Below are 18651 nucleotides of genomic sequence, written 5' to 3' on the forward strand. Positions count from 1 at the left end.
CAAAAGTAATTTTATGGACAAATCTGGGAGATTATCAAGTCATTCAGTAAATATGAGATGCTATGCAAAGATTCAGTTTACAACTATAGATTCCTCTGATCGTACAAGACTGTTTTGATAATGCCTAAATAATAACTGAAAATCTTGATAGTTCTCAAAAAATTTGAAATTATAATTTATTTCAATCGCATGTTAGATTCCACCTCCATTTAAATATATGGCTTAGTTCAGAGAGGAGCTGAGTGGAGGAACTCGCCAACAGGATGGAAGGTGACTTTGGGTATCTCTGTGTCATCGATACTGACAAAGGCTGATGTTGATGGTCAAGATGAATTATCTGGGTATTCATCTCCTTAGAGTGGATGATCTCAGTGTTGGTGATAGGCGGTCTGAGGGCTTACTCATAAATGTTTCAGCTGCAATTCCCTGTTTCTTCTCACTTGTGGAATGAAAGCTGTACAGCGGATGCAAGCAGCAATCACACAAACCTTGCCTAAACAGCTTAGGCACTTCAAGTATCTATCCTGTCCAGGAATTTTGGTGCTACAAAGGATGCACTTTTTGAATGATGCCAGTAATAAGTATAGCCCCAAAGACAAGTGTGGCTTTGACCATCAAATGCTAAACCATGAAGGTCTGAATAGCAATAGCAGTTCATTTATATACTACTTAATACTGTATTAAGCCGTCTCTAAGCGGCTTACAACTGTAAGCTAATTGCCCCCAACAAGCTGGGTACTCATTTTAGTGACCTCGGAAGAATGCTAGGCTGTCGATTCTGAGCTGCTGGCTGGGACTGAACTCATAATTTTGTGGTTTGTGAGTGAGTGGCTGCAGTACTGACATTTAATCACTGCACCACCAGAGCTCACCTGAATCTGAAGATACTAGTAAAGTCAGCACTGAACAATGAATAGTTAAAGGAGCTCAACAGAGTAGTTCTTCACAATACTGCTGTAACAGGTGACTAATGGTTTTGGCAGAAAATCCCTTACATAGGGTTGCTGGAGGTAGGTGGGGCTACAAGATTCTAAAAGGTTACAAACAGTGCAGGGGCAGGGGCAGGATAGCCCATCTGTGAGAGGCGCAGAGCCCACAAAGAAGAAATAGGATTACTAGAAAAGTCTGGCCCGTTACAAACGGGCCATATAGTGCATGCGGAATGCGTACTAGGGTTAGGAAGGGGCGCTGCTTCCGCACCCCCCTAACCCTAATACGTGCTCCGCGTGCACAAAATGGCGGCAGCCATTCCACACGGCCGCCACCATCAATACGTCACGACCACGCCGCCTCCAAACAAGGTGGCGCGGTTGTGACATATTGAGGCTGCGCCATGGCGCCTATGGCACCCTTTGCGTGACTCCAGAAGGAGCTCCGTTTCGGAGCTCCTTCCTGCTTTGTGTTGTTGGCCGCAGCCTTCAGACGGCTGCGCCCAGCGACGCAAGGGAGAAAGGGGCCAAGTGGCCCCTTTCTCCTCCTCCCCGCCACCGTGGGGTGTCCTTGGGGCTTGAAGCCTCAAGGACACCCCTTTCTAGGCTGCGGGGAAGCGGCCTTTTGCCGCTTCCCCACAGCCTGCAAAGTGGTGGATTGGGGCCTTGGAGGCTGCCAATCTGGCAGCTGAGGCCCCGATACACCAAGGAAAGGGGCGGGTGCAGGCCGCCCCAAACGGGCGGTCTGTAACCCGCCTTAGTCTCTTAACATATCAGAGATTTTCACTTTTTCAGCTAAAATGGGACTACTACAATTGCTTTGTTTGGACTGAGCTTTTCTTCTGAAACAATGCTTTGCTAACAGACAGGAAAACCCTGATCTGGTAATGCTGTTGATCTGGTTTTGGAACTGGCAACAAAAAACAATTGTTGTTACTATCCTACGGATGTGATCCAAATCAATGCAGCTTGCTGAAGAACAATGAAAGAACTGCTTGTGAAAAACACCTTAGATATACATTAGAACAAATTTTATCTGCTACAATTTTGGGAAGAATGGTTTGTTTCCAGAGCAAAATGTGCAAATGTTACTTTGATGGCAATTTTTTTATGGGATGCTGCCTCAAAGGACCATCTGATTCTGGGAGAGGATTTTAACAGTTTAAAAGAGACTTCTGCATGAAGATACAGCTATATGAACCAGTGCTCTGCTTCATCACAGTATAAGCCCATTTCATATAACTTAAAAGCTCCACATTGTGCTGTTATCATATGTAATTTATTTTCAATATCTAGTTGCAAAGGAAAACATACCGATGGTTCCTCCTCTGCTGCAGTGGCCATATGACTGTGAAAACTGGATCTGTCATCATCTTCATCCATATATACAGGAGGTTCATGGGATGTCATGAAAGTTGAGGGCTTGAAGAGATGTTTATTCAGAGGATGCTGCCGCCTATTAGAGGACTATAATAGAATAAAGAGTCTATTAGTGAAATTGTATCAATGAAAAGTCAGTGTTATATCATTTTTATATCACCCCAGGGGAGAGTACATATATTTTCTTTTACCTCTTTTTATATCCAAAGGAAGCCTAATCTGTAATTTAAGGATATTCTCATTCTTATACTCAAAATACAATGAATTCTAAGACAAGATATTTTAATTACATGAAGAATTATTTTCCCTTCTAATCAGGAAACTTGATTCAATCAGGAAATGTGATTAAATAATTAAAATAATTAAAATAAACTTGAACATGGGACATGAATAGCAAAGATTCTTTCTGGTTTGATAAAATGGAGTATTCCAATAGTGGGCTAGCTCCCCCTACTACCAATAAAAGATGAAGGTCACATAATCCTGTTTTTCTAGAGTAGGAGTAAGTTTCAAACTAGAGTATATCTAAAACGGATAGACTTCTCTAGGTGCATTTTGTAGCCAAAAGATCAAGACAGAACATAAACTGGGATTCTCTGCCTCCAACCACACAAGGGGCACAGCACATAGTGGAATACGATAGATCAAGCATCCCCACAGTCTAGAATCTCAGACTGGGCCACATGATGGGACAGCTAGGGTCTGGCTTGGATCCCTCCATCACATCAAACTAGAAGGAACTTTCTTATTGTAAATGACCAATCCTCTGTCTATTCAGAGCAAAGATGGAATTCGAAAGTGGGAAGTGCATACACTAACACCATTTGTAGGGAGGGACAAACTGGTTGAGACTATAAACAAAGAATGTGTTGTACCTCTTCCCCAAAGTCTGCCACCAAGAGGCAAAACAATGTATCATACTGAAAATATGTATCATACTGAAAATATGTATGGTGTCTCTACAAGTTTCTGAGACAGATACACTACTTGAAAATGCTGATGCTCTAAGTGATCTGGACTGGCTTAGGTATGTATTTTTATTTCATGGCAATAGAAAGAGTTATAAGAAAAACCATGCTGCATCAGACCAAAGAGCTATTTTAATGGAGGAAAACCTTCAGCATGAACGTCCAATACTGGCATACAGTATCTCTGGAGGAGACTCCCTTCTATTGCCCATTTGTCATCCCCACCGGGAAGGTAAAAGAAATCACCCATGTTATCTGTGAACAATTATTCCTTCTGTCACTTTTGTTCACCATAATGTGATTTCCCTATTCCATCTTGTTCTCAAAAATTGGAAGAATTGGCAGGGAAGATGGGTATCTCCCCCAGAAACTCATGAGATCTCCAGCTAAAACAGGAGAAGTTCCTTTTCAGCAGCAAATGGAATGTAGCTTAAACAGGTTTATTTCTTCCCACATATCCAGAAACAGTACTATACAAATTAGTACCCAGTTCTACCTTGTATAAGAGAATACTCCACTCAGTTTTCTGGTTGCATATGCCATGCTACCAAAAACAAAGAACTCTGAAGAAGGACCCAATCTGAACCTTCATTAACCATCTCAAAGTGTAGGAAAGAATACTCTCCATCCACTGCTGAAAAAAATAAGTCATCAAACCAACAGTTCCTATCTGACCTCAAAAGTTAAGCAAAAATCAAGCCCTGTAACTACTTGGAAGAGACACTACCAGTGAATACCATAAGCTTTAGGCTAAGGAAAGCAATGGCAAACCACCTTGGATTAAATCTTTCAAAGAAAATTCTTTGATATGGTCAAATGGGTAGGAGAAGGGAGAACACCAGAACACCAGAGCACAATGTGTCTCCCCTAAAGGTAAAGGTTTCTCTTTGACAAGGTTGTCAAATCGTGTCCGACTACCAAATGGGTAGGAGAAAGGCTTGTTTCTTTGGTGTGGAGTTCTGACACTCTCTCCAGTGCACCTCTGCAAACAACTCCCATCAGGGGCTGCTTGCAGTTAGAAACCAGCTGATCCTCACAGAACTTCAGACAAGGACATAGTCATGTATTATGAGGGCAGAAAGAAGGAGAAACAGACCCCCCACAGTCCTCATCTCACCTGTGGCATGGTTACAATAGGAGAAACACAGTACAGTGGACCCTTGTTATACGCTGGGGTTTGGTTCCCAGATCCCCCGTGTATAACAAAATCCGTGTATGCTCAAGTCACATTAAACATAATGACATAGCAAAATAGTGTCCCTTATAAAAATGGAAAATCAAGATTTGATATTTGAAATTTATACTTTTTTTGAACATTTTCAAACCGTGTATGCTTGAATCCGTGTATAAAAAATACGTGTATAAGAAGGGCCAACTGTAGAAGCTACTTTGGTTCTGCTACATCAAACATCACACTTAGGAAGGCCAACAGGAACGTCTGATGGTAGTTTCCTTGGAATCCTCATTAGCTGATTGACGGTCCCTATTCCTAACTAGCCCAGAGCAAAGGCTCTCTTATAGTGTTTCCAGTCTGCTGCAAAATCTTCTTAGATATAAATGGACAACTCTGGGCCTCTATAACCCCCCCCCTCCAAAAAAAAATTCTGGATCCCAGATAGCATACAGGATGAAGAAAACTAACACAACATTGGAGCTTTTAAATTGAGTCATGCATGATCAGAAAACTGGATGCAGTTTTCCTCCAATACAAGACAGAAGTGATTGCAAACTTGCATAGCATTAATCCACTGACTATCCACAACTGGAGTGGGCAAAGTGCACCCCCCTGTCCCCCCCGGCTGTTTGTGAGGCCCCTCGGAATAAAGAATGTTTTTGTTATTATTTATGTATTTGCATTTGGTATGTTGTTACCAGCCTCGATCCTCACAAAGGGAGAGGCAGGATATAAATATATTATTATTATTATTATTATTATTATTATTATTATTATTATTATTATCTAAGATAGTTTACTTTTTTATTTTCCTTAAAATTATCCCCAAGTACCCTATAGACTGAGCGTGGAGAGCATTTCCACCCTGTATGGCGCCCCCCTGCCCTTTGAGGATCAAATAAAATGTTTGTAAAACTTTTCAAACAAGTTTTTTTGTCCCAAAATACCTCTTCAAGAGCATTCCACCACCTTTTGCACCCCACCAGTCAATTTAGGCCCAGAAGAGACTTAAAAACAAACCAAAACCAGGAAGCAAGCAGGAATTGACTTCTGCTCACTTTCTGGTTTTAAAAAAGGACGCTCCTGGGCCTAACAGGCCCAGGGAAGGCCCCAAAACATGGTGAAAATGTTTCCCCTGATTCTTAGAGGGTGTTTAGAGAGGCAAGAATTGTTTGTTTTTGTGGGTGCAGCAGTGGTGTGGCCCTTCAAGGTCTGAGGGACTGATACATCTCCCCTACCATTCCACAGTTGCTTATCCCTGATCTACAGTAACATAAAGTTGCTGCCACCTATGGTAGCAAAGCCACCGTGGTGTAGTGGCTTGAGTGTAGGATTATGGCTCTAGAGACCGCTCAGCCATGAAACCTACTGACAATATTGGGCAAGTCATAACTCTATCAATTTCAGAGGAATCTAAAGCCAAACCCTCTTGAACAAATCTTGTCAAGATGCGTTGGCAAGTAATAGGGTCACTATAAGTCAGAAATGACGTGAAGGCACACAACTACAATGGGTGTGTGTATGTATGACTTGGTCCTGTCTCTGTCTGTTAATGTGTTAAAGTATGGCTGACCTTCCCTAGGATGCCTAATTAAAATGGTGAATGACTTGAGGCTGACCACATCTCGCTCCAGCTATTTGTTTATTTATTTATACTCTAGCTTTCTCTAGGGAATGTGGGATCAAACCAGCTGATGCTATGGATGGCCTCTATAGATTCTCTGCCCACAGCAGAGAATCTTCAGCTGGACTGGAGGATAGCCTCAGGTCAGGGCTGTTGCCTTGTAGGTATTTAAGATTACATCTGGCCATCTTTCTCCTGAATCTTGCAGTGGAGTTCTGCTACCTTTAGGTATGATGATTCATAACAAAAAGGCTGCTGGATGAGCATCCCCAAGAGGTACTTTCAAGATTCACCACTGTGTAGGAAAGAACAGAATCTCTGTTTTTTCTGTCATTGCTGGATTCTTTTCCAGCTATGGAGAGGGACAGGTCATTCTGATTTTCTGATTAACTGCTATTAAATAGGTCTCTTCGAGAAGTTTGGAAAAAGTTAGTACAATATTATTTGGTTTGCATTGCCATCTGGTGGACAAATCCATTAAGGCACTAAACATCACCCTCTCAATACTGTACTTTCTTTTAGTAAGAAAGTCAGAAAATTTGGGGCACTCTTGTTCTCCTCCACTTCTGCATTGTACAATCGCCCCTCCTACGTCACGGATCTGGGACCTGTGCCCTCAAATATCAGCGGAGGGACAACCTCCGCTATTTCCAATGGCGTGCGTGCCCAGACTACGAGCTGGGGTGCACCCCATTCAAGCCTATGAGGCTTGAATATGTGCAAGCCTTTGTTTTTATGGCGGGGGGGGGGGGGGGGGGTCCAGAACGGATCCTGTGCAAAAACAGATGGCAAACTATACTCCTGTTTTATTTCACCTTCCTTGAACTGCATGACTCCTTATATGTCCAAACTGACTGTTCTGTCATCAGAGGATTTTTTTAAAAAGTGACACACATAGGAACAAAGCATGAAGGAATTAGATCAGGAAGAAGGAATCGATTAATTAGGAGCAAACAAAGGAAGAAAATACCAAACCTTGTGCTGAAAAATCTTGATCATAAAATCACTGCCTTTCCAGGACAGAGGTAGGAAACAATCTATAACCTGATGCTTTCTCCAACCAAACAACCAAATACTTTTCTTATTTCTCATATTCTGTGATGATGCCCACAACACTATCAAATGCCCCAATGGCCCTAAAAGGTTGCGATCCCTGCTTTAATGTTTTATGTTTTTGCAACAGTAGGCCTCATAAAACATTATGAACTTTAAACAAAATGAACATTTGGCATTTGTGTGGGGTGGGTTTTGGTTGTGCCTTTTAGCTTTTGTATATTTTTATGTGGATTTATATTGTTTTTAGATGATTTTAACTGTTCTGAATTTTTACTGTGATGTTCTTAAAAAAATTTTTTTTAATCGGTGAGCCACCTTGGATCCCAAATGAAATAAATAAATAATAAACAATAAATTTGGCACAAGACTGTCTCATTTTATACCTCTTTGAAAGACAACCACCTTGTTTCAAAGGCAGCCCAAATCTCTGAGAAGCAGTCTTACATGCCTCAGGATGTCTCTAAAATGTTTGCACATCTCTAGTGATTTGTACTTGGAGGAAGTGATACAAAGAAATAAGGAGAACTTCCAATTCTCCCCCCCAACCCCCATTCAATAACAACATTTTCAACTATTGATTTTGATCATCCAAGAGAGCAGAATACAATCTTTTCAGCTCCTAGACCCTTCTGACTTCCGGGTGGGGTCAGGTGCTACAGGCATGTGAACACAACACATGGGGAAGAGGCATTAGCTTAATCCCCATGCCAGTGATCTTTTGCAATATTGGTGATGATGGCCTTTCATCCTGTCCTCACTCTAGCAACCATACAAAGGACTGCTTGAGTGAGAGCAAGGCAGATGCTTTTGGTTCCTGAGAAAAAAAGAGTTGCTTTGGCCTCCTTCTGGATTAAAGTTCTATCTGGATCACAACTTCTTGGTTGCTATTAGGGGCAGAAACCACCAACCTCAATTAATTTCTATATACAGCGAGGGAAATGAAGAAGCTTCACAGACTGAGTCTGCAGATTCAGATTTTTTCTTACAAGCTAGCCCTTTTGTTCAGATTTATTATTTGTAGATACTATATCACAATCAATAAAGTCATTAAATTACCTTAATTCATCTACTTGAAAAAGTTATTTTGTTTTGGTAAAAATGAAACTAACATACAAGTTCTCATTTAACTATGCAATGTCACCGTAGCTATGTTGATGCAGATGTCACAAATAAAAATGTGACTTGGTGCAACACTGGTGGAGTACTATTCATTTGTTCCATAAATATGTCTGTATTTAAATGCCAGAATAAATATGAAGCATCGCAATTTACCTTTTTGGAGTACAAATACAAGTTTGGAGTTCTGCCTGGAACAGGAATACCAGCTTTAGTCAGTTTTATGAAATACTTCTGCACTCTGCTGGCAACCTGGAAAGAAAAAAAAAGGTAGCTATAATTTCTGAATGTATATACTATGATTTCCATTATAAAGGTGTACATATGCAAGGATGACATTTGATAATGTTACTCTAAATCTTTAATAGACATTTAACAGATGTTATTTACTTTCTTCTCTGTTTATGAGAACATTTTACTCTCCTATTTAAATCCGGTATTATGAACAACATTACAAATGCCTTTTTCAAGGTGTACTATTTGTCTAGTTTTCAGCCTATTCTTCCCTCATCCCATTTAATTAGCTCACTGCACCATGACCTGATGGTGGGAAGGGCTGCATCATTCTTCAGTGTTCTGCTTACCAATCCCACAGAACTCTTTTGGGTTGGTGTGGCTGTCTGATCATAGGGTGGATTTTAAGGGGAGAGGTCAGATTGGGAGATGGGTCTTAGCTTTGCCATCATAGTAACATCTCCTATGCAGGATTTCAGTCTGAATGTTGTTGTTGATTCAAAACAAAATTAAAAAGTCAGGAGCCTCAAAACATCTTGTTTCCTACATAACTACTAACCAAATCTCTTTTCAGAAACAACCAGTAAAATAAGAGGTCCGACTAAGCATGAATGGACAATGACGACCAGTTCTCCAGCTAGAATGTTCCAAGGCTTCCTATACTCTGGAGGAGAACTCATCTGCTGGACTGTTCTAGAAACAAACAGAACACAGTAAACCTTCTACCTGCTTTGCAGTTCTGTTTCCCAGTTCATCAGCAATTTTCTGCCATCGCCGAGATTCTACTTCTTCTGGTGGATACTTCAAGAGTAATTGTTCAAGTTTTTTCTAAAACAAAGGAAGTCAAAAATACCAATTCATATTTCAATTTCTACCAGCCATTAAAGGTACAGTGCAAAATCCAAATGAACATTATAGAACTGTATCATTGTGATTCAGATTTTATAATTTTGAAGTGCTATATGTATTAGTAGTCTAGCTTTCTTCATTACCTGTTCTTCCACAGTCCACAGCTGGTTAAAGCTTTCAGGTTTGGTCTCATCACAAAGTCGTCCTCTTATCATCTGCTTAAATATAACATGGGAAACAAATTTAGATGAGGTAGTATTTAGTGGATGTCATTCAAATAAATACTAAGAACAATTTAAATGTTTTACAACATTTTTATCAAAGAAGGACAAAGAAAATAATCTAATATCCCATCATGCTAAGATTTGGCAATACTATAAATACCAATACAGGTGGGTATTTACAAACTACAACATTTTATCCAATAAATAAATAATACAACTTTTATTTTTATCCCGCTTTTTGTTAAAAACAATCAAAGCAGCTTACAAGAGTTAAAATACATCCATATATACAAAATATCCCCCGCTTAAAAGACAATTAAACAGTATAGAATTTTACAATTACATAACAATTAAAACCAATAAAAGTGGCAGAGTCATAATATATATCTATATTGGGGGGGGGGAATCACCACATGGCCAAGTACAGTGGAACCTTATTATACGCAGGGGATCCCTTCCGGATCCCTCCGCGTATAAAAAAATCCGCCTATGCTCGAGCCCCATTGTTTCCAATGGGGCTCGTGCGCGGCGGCGCAACGGCGCGTGAGGCGCAACGGGTGCGCGCGCCCATTCAATTGAATGGGACGCGCCGCCCCTTCCGCCCCGCGCGCGCCGGCGGCTTTGAGCGCCTATGCTCAAAGCCGCCTATAAAAAGGCAGCGTATGAGGAGGCTCCACTGTAGTTTATTCTGGAAAGGCTCGCCGAAAGAGATCCGTCTTGATAGCTTTCTTGAAGCTAAGTTGGTGATTTGATGGATCTCGTCTGGCAGGCCATTCCACAGTCTGGGAGCGGTTGCAGAAAAGGCCTTCTGGGAAGTTGCAGTCAATCTAGTTTTTATAAATTGCAATAAATTCTTCCCAGAGGACCTGAGAGTACGGGGCAGATTATATGGAAATAGGCGATCCCTTATATAGGTTGGGCCCAAGCCATGTAGGGCTTTAAAGGTAATAACCAACATCTTGTGCTGTGCTCAAAAACTAACAGGCAGCCAGTGGAGTTACTTTGCTACAAACCTCAGAAATAATACTAGTTCTCTTGTAATTATGCTCTTCCTCACACACATGCTTTACAACTATGAACTGGGTTCCTTCTATATGATTTGTACACTCCTTCTGTACCACTGCCACTACAGATAATACTGGATCTGAAAACATTTACACTGTGTGGTCAGAATAATGACATGTATCTGTGAACCTTTATTTTTATGATTAATAGAACTTAAAAAAAAGTTCTATAGTTATTTAGTAAACATAAGTAAATTGTTTTAGATAACTGTTTTCTTATGTTGCTCATATATACAACTGTTGCTTATATATACAACTACCTGCCTAATCTACCCACCTAAATCTACCTATTCTAAGTCCATTTTTATAATCTAAAACAGTAAACAAACAGACCCAACTCTATCTGATATCCACACCCTAACAACCGCAACAGCTACAACAAACTGTATCTCAACTGTCACCCACTAGTTTTCAAACACTTTTTCCAACATCCAGCAAATCACCAATCAACTAGCACTTTCTCCCTCTGGAGACAGATCATGTACTTTAAATTACCTAAGATAATTATATACATACTCATACATCATAAAACAGCTTACCATAGTTAAGAAAAAAATACACAATGTTTATACAGACTGCAAAATATCATATCATCATAGCAGTAACATTTATTCCCAATAATACTATTTCGGGTTTGTATTTACAGTATCTGTCTACTACAAATTATTGTTTTTGCACTTACTTCCAATTATACTATTGGAGTTAGTAATGTTCTTACAACTTACTGTAGATGATAAATAATAACAGAATGCCCATATATATATATATATATATATATATATATATATATATATATCCATTTAAGAAAAAGAAGTAATTTCTTTACATATCATATTGTGACCCAGGTTCTTGGATAGAGCGACTAGGGAATATTGATCGCCACTGGGCTATAGAACCAAGGACTGCTGGGTGTGGGAAGCATGCATGAATGTAATAAGCCTTTTTGGGGATCATCAGTTCAAAAAGGTATGATATAACCTTTTAAATACACAATACGATATATCTTCAAATTGCTGCAGTGGTTTTCTAATCACAGAATCATACAGTTGGAAAATTCCACAGGAGCCACTGAATCCAACATTCTGCAGGAATACACAATCAACCCCTGCCCCCAGCAGATTGCCATCCAGCTTTGTTTAAAAATCTCCAAAGAAGGAGATTCCACCACTCTCTGAGGGACTGTGTTTCACTGTTGAACAGCTCTTGTTGTCAGGAAGTTCTTCCTAATGTTGAAGTGAAATTGCTTTTCCTATAGTTTGAATCCATTGCTCATTGTCCTAGTCTTTGGAGCCATGTAAAACAAGCCTCTTACCTCTTTCATATGACATCCCTTCAAATATTTAAACATGACTATCATGTCCCCTCTTAACCTTCTTTTCATCAGGCTAAACATTCCCAGATCCCTAAGCCGCTCCTCATAGGGCATGGCTTCCAGACCTTTCACCATTCTGTCCTCTGGACATGGTCTTACTTGTCAACAACCTTCTTGAATTAAGGTGCCCAGAACTGGGCACAAGTATTCCAGGTGAGGCCTGACCAAAGCAGAATACAGTGGAACTATCTAGACACTATACTTCTATTGATACAACCAAGAATCACGTTGGCTTTCTTGGCTGCTACATCACATTGCTGATTCATGTTCAGCTTGCAGTCTACAAAGACTCCTAGATCCCTGTCCATGAACTGTTGTCTAGCCAGGTGTCTCCCATCCTATATATGTGCATTTCATTTTTTTCTGTCTAGATGTAGGACCCTACATTTCTTCCTGTTGAAATTCATCTTGTTATCTTTAGCCCAGCCCTCTAATCTGTCAAGGTCATTTTGAATTTTAATCCTGCCCTCTGGGGAATTAGTAACCCCTCCCTTCCAGTTTGGCATCATCTGCAAATTTAATCAGTGTGCTATTCCTTCATCCAATAAATATGTTGAACAGCACTGGGTCCAGTACTGATCCCTGTGGCACTCCACTAGTCACCTCTCTCCAGGATGAAGAGAAGCCATTGGTGAGCACCCTTTGGGTTTGGCCAATCAGCCAATTACAAATCCACCTAACAATAGCACTGTCTAGGCCACATTTTACTAGCTTCTTTGCAAAAATATCATGGTGAACTTTGACAAAAGCCTTACTGAAATCAAGTTATGCTACATCTACAGCATTCCCTTCATCTATCAAGCCTGTGACTCTATCCAAAAAAAGAGATCAGAGTAGTCTGGCATGACTTGCTTTTAAGAAACCCATGTTGACTCTTAATAATGACAGCATTGTTTTCTAAGTAATTACAAACCGTCTATTTAATTACCTGCTTTTACTGATGTTAGGATGAGTATTTGGGTCCCCTTTTTGAAGATGGGGACAACATTCACCCTCCCCCAATCTGTGGAGATTTTTCCTGTTCTCCAAGAATTCTAAGATGTGGCCTCTTTTTTGTTTTTGATAACATTTACCTGTGGACGGTTATTTGCTGAAGCTTCTAGACAATCACTAAAAGGCAACACAGAATAAGAAGTAGGCTCTCCATCCTTTCTGGGATCTAAAGGGCTTTTTGGTCTTGTAGGCAAACCTATTAAATGTAATGGAAAATAATTACTGAAATGCAGTTGGCTAATTTCCCTCCTAACCAATATATCCACTTACTTACCTTTATCAAAAATAAGCTTAGCTCGTCTACTGTTACGTTTTCGGTTTTTGAATTCTCTTTCAAAATTCCCAAGACTTGTTGTATATTGGTCCCATGATATTTCTGGCAGCTTGACAACTCTCTGTGGATTTGGTAGCCCTACATCAACCTGGAAGAATTGAAATTAAGAAGAAAAATTAATATACAGACAGAAGCATCTCAAATGATACTAAATCACATAACTTTGGGGCTATTTAAAGGCAGTCTCAAGTCACGTCTTAATATATTGCCTCCACATTTTTAAGGATCTCATCCAAGAATAATACACAGCACAGCATATACATTATGTAAGGGAACAGAGAATGATTCCTTATTGGATATAAATTACAACCATATTTTCATAATATCATGTCCTCATGCTGTCCTTTCTTAACTATTTTAAAAGAATGTTTTCCATCAAACTTAACAAGATAATAAGTATGTCATAATAAAAGAAACTAAGAGGACCCCAGAAAATAGAAATTACAGAACACATCATAGCTGAACAAAAACATCTTCAACTAAAGAAATGGTCAGAATGTGTAGCTACCCTTCAAAATCATACTTAATAGACTTAATAATACATTACATTCTACAAACACATCTATGGACAAACTCAGGTGCTGCTGCTTTCCCATGACTGGATAACACACTCAGTTGCTAGTTCTCAGAGCAGCAGCATCCATTTCACTCAGCAAAATTCACAGGCAACTTCATCCTCAGTGACATCTAGTAATAGTTGCAGACCCCAGTTTGTATACTCTGTTGGAATGACACTGAAACATGGTAAAATATCCGTATAAGTATGTGACCCATTTCTTACTGACAGAGAGCTTTTAGTGAGAATTAATGAGCATCTGATAATATAGAGTCTCAGTGTGTGTTATTTCTCTCCAGGAATTGTTCAATCTAGTTATCTATGATCAGGTTCAAAGGAAGGACCCAGTTCATAATGCAAGCTACCAACAGTGACAATGTTGGTACAAAAGATAAATGGGTGCATGAGAAGGTATACACTTACACTGATTTTCCACATTTTTTCAGTGTCATCCCAGAAAAATGTATGAAAAGGGTTAGGGTTTTCAAGGACTCTGATCAACATTTTCTTTCTGAACACTGACTGTGTACTGTGTGAAGATGTCTAGTAAGCATTGAAGGTGCCACTGTTGAATGGAATAGGATCAACTCTGGAAAACTGGCTTACTCTGTCTCTCACTCATACAGTGGTGCCTTCCATAGTCAGCATGGGTTTATACTAATAACAGAAACTGTCAAGCAAATTAAGATTAGGGCAGGGTCTGGAAAACCATTCCAACAAGAGAAACTAAGGACCTGAACAGACAGGCCAAAATAAAGCTGCTTCGGGTCACTTTGGAATTATGCCTTTTAAATGATGCATGCATCCTAAGAGACCAGAAGCTGCACCAAAGCCATGCTCCAATCCTAAGCACTGGAGCATAGCTTTGGTGTAGCTTCTGGCCTCTTAAAATGCATGTGTCATTTAAATAGCATACCTCCAAAGTAACCCAAAGCAGCTTTATTTGGCCTGTCTTTTCGGACCCTAAGTTACATCATAAGACCCAGACCCAAATGGGGACATGAAGGGGATATTAAGGGGAGAAAAGAAATTGATTTCGTTGTATCTATCATTAACCCACCAGATTTGACAGGTCCTTAGCTCTATCTTTATAAACACAGCTTTTAACAAAAGACAAAAATAGATTTGAAAGACAAAATGACACGTTGACAGACTTAAGCATGTGTAATGGCTTGGGCCCTTCAGAGAGACCTCTTGCTCCCCTAACTCTACCATCTACACTCATTGTGTACAGGAGATGAATTATTAGTTATCACACATCTCTCAGGAGTGCTTAAGAATTTCCACTGCAATACCTTCTTTTGAAGACTTTCCACAAATCCAATGGGATCTTTCAGTGCTTCTCTCTGGTGTCTGCCTAAACTCTCAAGATCTTGCACTGCTTGAGTACGCTGAGCCTCGAGTACCGCAATCGTCTGTAACAGTCTCTGATAACTATACAGAGACAAAGGGAAACAACTCACTATAGTTTTCTATTCACAATAACCAGTGCAAACAAAATAAAACCTCAGCATCCAGCACACTCATCTGAAAGAGTCAAGCAAAGCATTTTATTTTAGCAGGAATGCATATATGAAAAATAATTTTAAAAGAACAATATAACATGTGCCAGGAGTTCCTTTCATCTTAACTGGCGGTAGCATTGACTGCTATTTTGGAAAACTGACAATTTAATTTTAAAAACAGAATCACAAGAAACTGGATGCTGTATATGCCACAAAGCCATGACTTTTGTTCTTGCTTCAAGATATGTTTCTATCTACCAGCCACAGTTAATATAGTTCTAACATACTCAATCAGTATCACTATGACACCTGGATAAATGAAAATGCATGAATGCCTTAAGCTGCTTGAATATGGTTACATTCTTTATGAAGAAAGTTGCCCTCTTTACTCTGCATGCAAAAACACAGCCTGATTCTATTCTTCAGACAAAATTCCTTCCTAACAGTACTGTTTTCTCTTTAAGATGGGCAAAGTGGGGATGGGACCAATTCCACCTGTATGTATCTTTTGCATCTTCCAGAGTTTCTCTTCAATGTTGACCAGCTGGATATATTTTAAACAAATCCACTGCTGGTGGAAGGCTCCAAGAACAGTAGCTGACATTTTTAGGCATTTTTTCTTTGAAAATTTGGGGGTCTGGCTCTTGGAGGAAGAGGCAGCACAAAAAGAGTTGGGGGGGAGGTTAGCATGTGACCTACAGGCTACTATTTCCATTACCCGCCTTAATCTGACTTTGAACATAACTGTTCTCACATATACAAATGCATACATTGTCACTTGTTATTTTCTTATTTGTATTAAGAAAAAATATCTTCTTTTTTCTATAAGTATACCTACTACCCTTGACAAGTGGTATACCATTTAAAATAAAATGAAGAAAGAAAGAACCTACAGATCCAAAACTAGATTTTAGTTTTTAAAAAAAAAACTCAAGGAGAAAGTCTAAGTGAAAATTCCACAATAATGTAAATCATAAGATTCTCAGCCCAACTAGACACTAAGAGAAAGCTATGTAGGTTCCCCACATCAACTGATTATATGTACTGTTAAGCCAGCAACTTCTATTATGGAAGATAATGTTCTTCTGGAACATTTGGCAAGATTGGTAATTTGGAACAAGGTATTGCAGTGGTCTGTGTGATATAGTGCTGAGGGACCAATGTTTGGCACCATGACCATTGGCTGACTGTGTCCCACAGGGTTTTGTCTCCTGCTATTGTTCATTTCCATGAAAACAACCAGAAAAGGTTATTTGGAGTATGAGGATGAAGTGCCACCAAAATGCAGCTGATGATTAGTAGTACTGCTCTTTGTTACTTAACAACAAGGAAATAGTTAATGATCCTGAATACTGCCCAGTTTCAACAATGACTCTGGTAAGGCTGAATGAGCTGAAATTAAATGCCAGCAAAAAATAAGTTGCTCTTGTGTCAGTATTTATGTATTTCAAGAATTTATATCCTACCTTTCTCCCACAATGGGATTCAAGCTTAGAGGTTGGATTCCACCAATTGTGGAAGGGTTTATACTTCCACTAAAGTATTTTTATTTATTTTTTTTGTAATTCTTGAGTGCTCTGTAATCCGATGTTATTTGTAGATTCTCACATGAGAGTAACAAAAGCAATAGAAAGTACATTTCTATATCACTTATCAGTGAACTAGCACTCCCTAAACAGTTTACAATGTGTAAGCCAATTTCCCCCAACAAGCTGATTGCTCATTTTACCAACCTATGACAGGATGGAAGCCTGAGTGGACCTTGGAGCCCTCTTTTAGTATTAAACTTACAATGTTGTGGCTGCAATACCAGCATTTAACCATTGCGCCACCAGGGCCTCCTTCTCCTCTTCCAGTATAATAAACTTGCACCATGTTTCGTATGCCAGCCATCATTTTTCCTCAGCTGATCTAATTTGGTAACAACCAATGTCTTAGACACAAGACATGCAGAACACTGCAATGTGCTTTATGTCGAGTTAGCCTTGAAAAAGAACCCAGACAATTTTTGCATTGGTGCAAAATAAAGCAGTGGTACATAATACTGGGATCATACTTCTCAGGTCATGAAAGACCTGCACTAACAATTATTTTGTGGACTCAATTCAAGATGTTGGTTTAAACCTTTGAAGCACTAAAGAGTAGCCTGGCTATCTAAAGGACAACATTATTAGCTACACTATGTGATTTAGTCAAAACAAACAAATAACAACAACAAAAAACCCCACAAGTCCAAAACCCCTGTACTTGTGTTAATATACTAACACAAGGATTAATATGTTTTAACAATAACTTAAAAGACAATACTAGCAAACAGTCATAGAGAGCAGAAGCTTTTTATAGCTAGCACAAACTGAACAGTTACAACACTGAAGCAACAGAAGAATGAATTCAAATGGAGAATGAATTCTGTACAACCAACTCTTAAATGCAGGATAACTCAACCTCAACAGGGATTAAGTGCCAGTGAAAAGAACTATCTTTTGAAGTTACTAATTAAAAATTAAAGATGCTAAGTGTATCACAAGGGAAATACTCAGTTTCTTTTGTGACTAGAGACATGAAGTACTTCCACCTCAAAATGGTTTATGGTGCGATTTTGTTTCAATCTTGTACTGGAGGAGGGAAAGAGAAATATGCTGACAAACTACATGTTTTCCAGAGGCGAGGTACCAGCAGATTCCTATACACCTTTCCTGCTAGCCAAAGAGGACTAATGGCAGAAACCATCATGCTACTACAGCTTTGAATTCTCCTTTTTTCTGATGACAATCTTCACAGGAGAAGGAGAGAAGCAGTGACAGTTGCTTATATCACCTAATATATTAATCAGCCTCATGTCTCCAGCCTGGTATTAAACTGCTTTTTAAGAACAAAAAAGACACAGTTTCTCCCCACAGTACTGCAGATCTTGCCAGATGAAATCATTCAACAGGAACTGCTACTCACCACAGTAAAATTACAAATTATGGGAGACTGACTTAAATAACCAGATTCAAGAAGGAAAGAGTACACGAATCGAATGAAACTTTCTTATATTTCCTTTTGTGGTACAGTAAGATTTTTGTGCCATGGAACACAACAGATATTTTTGTGCTTAGGCAATTCACTGTAGCAACTACCACAGCAGAACTGATGTTTTAAATTTTAAATTAGTTTATCACATATAGTTAAAATTAATTAACTGATTTCTGTCGCAAAAGTAAACCTTGAGTCAATATGTACTGCCTAATATCTACTGCAAATCATAATCATTGTCTTATCGCTGCAAGG

The 18651-nt window shown here is 39.3% G+C and overlaps 1 protein-coding gene across 3 annotated transcripts in view; it reads right to left on the reverse strand.

The window, feature by feature from the left end:
* ZZZ3 (zinc finger ZZ-type containing 3) overlaps positions 1–18651 on the reverse strand; it is a 77439-nt gene that overhangs the window by 7836 nt on the left and 50952 nt on the right. For 2 of the 3 annotated variants that reach the window (XM_042461581.1, XM_042461582.1), the window contains exons 3-9: positions 15169–15307; positions 13258–13405; positions 13064–13179; positions 9474–9548; positions 9208–9309; positions 8404–8499; positions 2244–2396 (exon numbers count right to left, since the gene is read on the reverse strand). In XM_042461581.1, the coding sequence (XP_042317515.1) occupies positions 2244–2396; positions 8404–8499; positions 9208–9309; positions 9474–9548; positions 13064–13179; positions 13258–13405; positions 15169–15307 (829 nt within the window). The remainder of the gene's footprint in view (positions 1–2243; positions 2397–8403; positions 8500–9207; positions 9310–9473; positions 9549–13063; positions 13180–13257; positions 13406–15168; positions 15308–18651) is intronic. The other variant, XM_042461583.1, reaches the window with a different exon arrangement.

Source organism: Sceloporus undulatus, chromosome 4 (assembly GCF_019175285.1).
Source record: "Sceloporus undulatus isolate JIND9_A2432 ecotype Alabama chromosome 4, SceUnd_v1.1, whole genome shotgun sequence".
NCBI classification, from domain to species: Eukaryota; Metazoa; Chordata; class Lepidosauria; order Squamata; family Phrynosomatidae; genus Sceloporus; species Sceloporus undulatus.